Genomic DNA, 6,501 nt, shown 5'->3' with positions numbered 1-6,501 from the left:
AACATTGTCTCTTTCTCATCTGATAAATGATTGCATGTGTAAATATCGACAACCATATGCAGTTAATACCGTTTCTCAATCTTAATTATACAAGCATATATCTCACCAATTCATCACATATGAATTCACCTCACATTTGAACAAACATACACATAATCATGTAATTAATCACACATGAAAACATCTTCAGACCACTCACCAAATCAACATTTCACCAATAACAAGTAACAAATAATGCCCAACAATGTTATTCTCAACCAATGACAATTCACAACATGCATACATATAAAATTCAAGTATCATATTATCACAAAGAATTGGTTCAAAAACCATCCAAACGATTCCTGAAAATTATGGAAAATTCACTATAATTCATGATAAATCATAAGCATACAAGACCTAATCTCATTTTTTAAAAATATAAAAAATTTCATAACAGACCGTGCTAAGCACGCATGCGATTCTGCAGAAAAATTCTTCCGCGAACATCATTCTGCCACATACGAATTTTTCCACTAAAACTCATCCAAGCAATAAATTATGGATTTAATGTTTTCTAACATGTATCTAACATATAGCAACATAAAAGACGCATTCTCTTCTCTGATACAAATGTCAACTTATACTCTTCTATTGTTGAAAGAGAAAAGACGCATTCATATTACATTTGATTGTATAACCCAATGACTTGCTCCACTAGGTACAAGGGCTTCTCTGAGAAAATTGAGAGTGAGGTTTTTTCAACTCCTTTGCAGCTTTCTAAGTTTGAAGTAAGTCATTTGCTCTAATAAGAACTTCTTTATATTGTTCAATAAAACTTATCCAAAATTTGTTGTTTCGTAGCTTCTAAATGCTCTTCCCTTCCTAGTTCTGCTAGGGTTTGGTCATACTTCTCCCACTGAGAAGCTTGTTTTTCTGGATCACTCCTTTCTTTTTCTTTTCCTGGTTTTGGTCCGATCTTTCGAGTTATCTTACAGAATGGCAGATCTGAATGTCAATGAGTTATCGCTAGAAGGGGACGAGGAGGAAGGAGGGTTTTGTTTTGATGTGGATGAAGATGGTGAAGAAGTCGGAGATCTAAGATTGTGTCTCGTAGGAAGATTTTTGTGTGATAAACCGATCCATGTTATGTCTATGAAGAAGAGAGTGGCGGATATGTGGAGACCGGTCAAGGGGGTTATTATCAAGCAGGCGATGGAGGGTTTGTTCTTATTTCAATTTTCCCATAAGTTAGATATGGAGGCTGCATTGAGAGGAGGGCCGTGGACTTTTGGGAGCCATTTGTTGATCATCGAGAAGGTACAAATCGGAGTTCAGATTGAAAGTATCCCTCTGTTCCATGTCGAGTTTTGGGTACAGGTTCATAATATTCCCGCAGGACTAATGCTGGAGAAAGTGGGCAAAACAATTGCTAATTTTATAGGTACTTTTGTGGAGTACGATAAGCATAATAATTCTAGTTTCTGGAGGCAGTATATGCGGCTGAGGGTGAAGGTAGATGTCCGTAATCCTTTGAAGAAAAATACCAGAGTAAAAAATAGAGGTGGAGAATGGTGCACAGTTACTTTTAAGTATGAAAACCTTGGCCTATTCTGTTTTGTATGTGGAATTTTGGGTCATTCGGATCAAAGGTGCGAAGTCCGATTTGCGATGGAGGAAGATAATGGAATTAGGGAATGGTCTAATGACATTATGGTGGAGAATAGGAGATACAATAATGCTTCTAGTTCAAAGTGGTTGAAGGAGGAAGGAGCTGGTAGTGAGAAGAATGGGTCAACGAGTAGCAGCGGTACACAGCATCCGCGCGTGAGAATCACCACCAGGATGAAGCGTGTGATTCACAAATCCAACCAGAAGGGGCCCCACAAAATGTGAGTATTTCTGATGAAACAGCTGGTGGATCCCGTGAAAAGACAATAGCATTAATGAGCCATCAAGTCAGGCCATCATTGGCCATTATACGCGGCCAGGTCCCACCCCAACAAAATCATTACGTAATGATTGCTGATGGAATTAAAGGAAACAATCAGACAAGCCAATCATGTGCATTAAATGGCATTGTTCCCCCTCCAAGTAGTGAAGCACCTGTATGGATGATGGACCCCACCACTTTCCAGCGACAGCATGTTAACAACCCTCTAACCCCGATTCCACCAATCCAAAGCCCACACTTGTCTATCATGCAAAATAATGAACCAACAAAAAATGCCCAGATTGTGTTTTCTCAGCCCAATCGTATCTCCAGTCCAAATACACCCAATACCATCAATATATTCCAGTCTCAAAAACCCAATAACTTACACCCCAAACCCCATAAATTCAAACCTAAAAATTCTATCAGTACTAAGCATGCTAGCAACAACTTTGCAAACCAGTATGGCACTCATCCTGTTAACCATAATGCTGTCCCTGCGAATCTTCCCAATTATTCTGAAGGTGCTGATAGTGAAAATATTCAAGGTCAGTTGGAACGAAAGCGGCGTCGGCAACAGGTCTCTAGCAGTAGTGGAGAGAGTGTCGAAGATGTCCAGTATTTTTTATCGGCAGGTCCTGGCAGCCAGGACTGCCGGGACAAATGAAGATTCTCAGTTGGAATTGCCGGGGCTTGAGCAACCCGCTTGCAATTCCGAATCTACGTCAGCTCACTCAGAAGCCTCATCCTGATGTTTTGTTTCTCTCTGAAACGTTGGCGAAAAAACAGAAGTTGGAGAGTGTCCGTGTCACCTTAAAATTTGATTCTTGCTTAACCGTTGACGTCGTCGGAAGAAGCGGAGGATTGGCGGTAATGTGGAAAGATACTGTTACGTGCAATGTTGTGAACTATTCTAGAAATTTTATCAACTTAGTTGTGCAAGATGAAGTGAAGGAGGATTGGAGCCTTACTTGTTATTATGGCTTTCCGGAGAGACATCGTCGGAGTGATGCATGGAATATGTTGCGAGAGTTACGTGATTTGTCTAATGCTCGTTGGTGTGTTATCGGTGACTTTAATGATATTCTTTCACAACAAGATAAGAGGGGCCTTCATCCTCACCCGAATTGGCTGTGTAGTGGGTTTCGTGAAGCGGTTACCGATTGCAATCTTTTGGACCTTCCGTTAGAAGGCCATCAGTTTACTTGGAGCAAGAGTCGAGGGTCTGAACATGCTATTGAGGAACGCTTGGACCGGGGTCTTGTTACTCAAGAATGGATGGATATTTTCCCAGAGGCTAAATTGTTTAACTTTCTAGCCTCACATTCAGACCATTCTCCCATTCTGCTGCAATGTGAACCACCCCAACCGTCACGCCGCAAGAACTATTCTTTCAGATTCGAAAACGCATGGCTGAAGGAAGATGAGCTAAATGATATTGTCAGTAAAGGGTGGAAACTTGATGAACAAGGTGGAGTTCTAAAGAGTATTAGCAATTGTGCGGCGGAACTTTCGAAGTGGAATAAGCTAAAGTTCTCTCAGCAGTATAAAGATCTTAACCTCCATATGGCAGCCATGGAAGCCGCACGACTTTCTCATGATGAAGATGCGGCAAGGAGGTTCCTTGATGCGCAGAAGGAATATAATAAAACTCTGATCCGCGAGGAGATGTTCTTGAAACAGCGGGCTAAAATGCATTGGCTTCGACACGGTGATTCGAACTCTAAGTTCTTCCACAGGTCTGCTACAGCCCGTAGGAATTTTAAAAGAATTGATGGTTTGGTGGATGAGGCAGGGGTAGCGGCCAATAGTCAGGAGGAGCTGTGTGGTATGGCCAAATTGTATTTTGATTGTTTGTTTGAAGCCAGGCAAGGTAATTATGAACCGGTGCTGAAGTGTATCCATCCGGTTATTTCTCAAAATGATAATGTCAGGTTGTTATCTCATGTTACCAAGGCTGAACTTTATGAGGCGCTTATCCATATGCATCCGGACAAATCCCCGGGTCCCGACGGATTTAATCCAGCTTTCTATCAACATTTTTGGGATCTTTGTGGAGATGATATATTCATGGCAGCTTCTTTATAGTTACAAAGAGGCTTTTTCCCGCCTGAGCTAAATGAGACTAATATTTGCCTTATTCCCAAGTGTGTTAAACCGAACACTATGAAAGATCTTCGACCTATCTCTTTGTGTAATGTAGTGTACAAGCTGGTTGCCAAAATGCTAGCCAATAGATTGAAACTTGTGTGGAACAAATGTGTCTCGGAGGAACAGTCGGCGTTTGTTGAAGGCCGATCCATTCTTGATAATGCTTTGGTTGCTACGGAGATTGTTCATGCCTTAAAGAGAAAGACAAGTGGCAATACTGCCCATTTGGCTTTAAAGATTGATATTAGCAAAGCCTACGATAGAGTGGATTGGGGGTTCCTTCGTGCTATTCTTCTTAGATTGGGCTTTGATGAGAGATGGATACATTGGCTTATGATGTGTGTGACTTTGGTGCATTATTCTGTTCTTGTTAATTCGGATAGGGTTGGACCAATTATTCCAGGAAGAGGTCTGAGACAAGGAGATCCCCTTTCTCCATATCTATTCATACTCGTGTCTGAAGGACTTTCTGCTTTTATTAAAGGAGCTGTTTCTCGAGGAGATCTTCATGGAGCACATATCTGCAGGAGAGCACCTAGTGTGTCCCACTTGCTTTTTGCTGACGATTGTTTTTTATTTTGCAGGGAAAATCTGGTGGAGGTGACAAACCTGATGAATATTCTTAATACTTATACTGAGGCGACAGGTCAGGAGATCAATTTGGCAAAGTCTGAAGTGTTTTTTAGCCGGAATTTGAGTGGTCCGGCCCAGGAGGATCTAGCCAGATTAATGGGGGTAAAACATGTATTGGGCACAGGAATGTATTTGGGGTTACCTTTGATGATCGATAGAAGTAAGAAGGCGGTGTTCTCATTTATCAAAGATAGAATTTGGAAATGCATCAATAGTTGGAGTGGTAGGTCTTTGTCAAGAGCAGGAAAGGAGGTTATGATTAAATCAGTCCTCCAGTCGATACCGGCCTATATTATGAGTGTATATTTGATTCCGGATGGGGTGGTGAATGATATTGAAAGAATTCTTAATTCGTTTTGGTGGGGAGGTGGTCGTAATAACAAAGGTATTAGGTGGTTGGCTTGGGATAGGATGACTAGCTCGAAAAGTGAAGGAGGTATGGGCTTTAGGGATTTTAAAGCTTTTAATATGGCTATGGTTGCAAAGCAAGGATGGAAGATTGTTTCAAAACCTGACACTCTTGTGGCTAGGATCTTTAAAGCAAGGTATTTTCCTAATTCATCTTATCTTGATTCTAAGATTGGTAACAATCCAAGTTATGCTTGGCGGAGTTTGTGGAAGGCTAAGGAAGTCCTTAGACTTGGTAGTCGGTGGAGTATTGGAAGTGGGAGTAGTATAAAGGTGATGTATGATCCGTGGATCCGGGAGAAAGATGGATGGTGGGCAAATGGTCCGCAAGGTCAAAATGTGTATAACCTCTTTGTTAAGGATCTTATGCTTCCAACCATCAAGCAGTGGGATGTTATTAAGGTAAAACAACTTTTCGATAATGAAGGGGCTGAAGCCATTCTTAGAGTTCCCTTAGTGGAGGATGTAGTGAATGATAGGTTGATTTGGCACGAGGAGAAGAATGGGGCGTATAGTGTGAAATCGGGCTATAAACTGTGGAAAGGAAGGCTTAGTAGTTCTCGGAACCACGGTATGGAGAGTAGGTGGAAGAATATTTGGAGTATTTCCGCGCCACCTAGAGCTAAGCATTTACTTTGGAGAATTTGTAATGGATGCCTCCCAACGCGCTTAAAGCTTCAACAACATCATGTTCAGTGCCCGTCTTTATGCCCTTGGTGTGAGGTGGATGATGAAGATGAGTGGCATGTATTTTTCGGATGTTTTTGCACTCTTCAAAGTTGGCGGGCAGCAGGTTTGTCCTCTATATTAGATCACCGGTTACATAATTTTCATAATGCTAAGTCCCTTATCTTTGATGTGTGTAGCTGTGAGGACCGTAGGGATGCGGGTAGATTTGCTGTTTTGTTGGAGGTGCTTTGGAGAAGTAGGAATAATGTGGTTTGGCAGGATACTCGGGATGATGCTATGAGGATTGGTTTACAGGCCTACCATAATTGGTATGATTGGTTCTCAGCTAGAGAAGAGAACATCTCAGGTGTTGTTAATAATATCTTAACCGTGTGGAGTCCGCCTTTGAATAATTATCTTAAATGTAATGTTGACGCAGGTTTCAGTAATGTGCATGGTACTACAAATAAAGGGTGGTGTTTTAGGGATCACTTGGGAAGATTTGTTTCAGCTGGTGTTTCCTGGGATGCAGGATTTTTTTCCGTTATTGAAGCGGAAGCTATCGCCTTGAAGGAAGCTATCCAGAATGCGATTTCCCTCCATCTATCTCATGTTATTTTTTAAAGTGACTGTCAACTTGTCATTAAGTCTATTCACGATTCAAAAGTGGGTAGTTCTGAATTTAGTGTTATTATTAATTCCATTCGGCAGTTATTAGCTTTGTTTCC

The 6,501-nt window shown here is 41.3% G+C and overlaps 1 protein-coding gene across 1 annotated transcript; it reads left to right on the top strand.

Annotated features, from left to right (window-relative positions):
* Window positions 1-978: 978 nt before the first annotated feature.
* Window positions 979-1,875, top strand: LOC131598183 (uncharacterized protein At4g02000-like). The gene has a single exon (XM_058870810.1). It carries the CDS (start codon window positions 979-981, stop codon window positions 1,873-1,875), a length of 897 nt encoding a protein of 298 aa, XP_058726793.1.
* Window positions 1,876-6,501: the final 4,626 nt, after the last annotated feature.

Source organism: Vicia villosa, linkage group LG1, assembly GCF_029867415.1.
Source record: "Vicia villosa cultivar HV-30 ecotype Madison, WI linkage group LG1, Vvil1.0, whole genome shotgun sequence".
In the NCBI taxonomy this organism is placed as follows: domain Eukaryota; kingdom Viridiplantae; phylum Streptophyta; class Magnoliopsida; order Fabales; family Fabaceae; genus Vicia; species Vicia villosa.
This window is presented reverse-complemented; position numbering and strand designations above follow the sequence as displayed.

What these genes read in the sequence shown, in the direction of transcription:
- LOC131598183 (XM_058870810.1), top strand. Translation starts at nt 979, where the DNA reads ATGGCAGATCTGAATGTCAATGAGTTATCGCTAGAAGGGGACGAGGAG.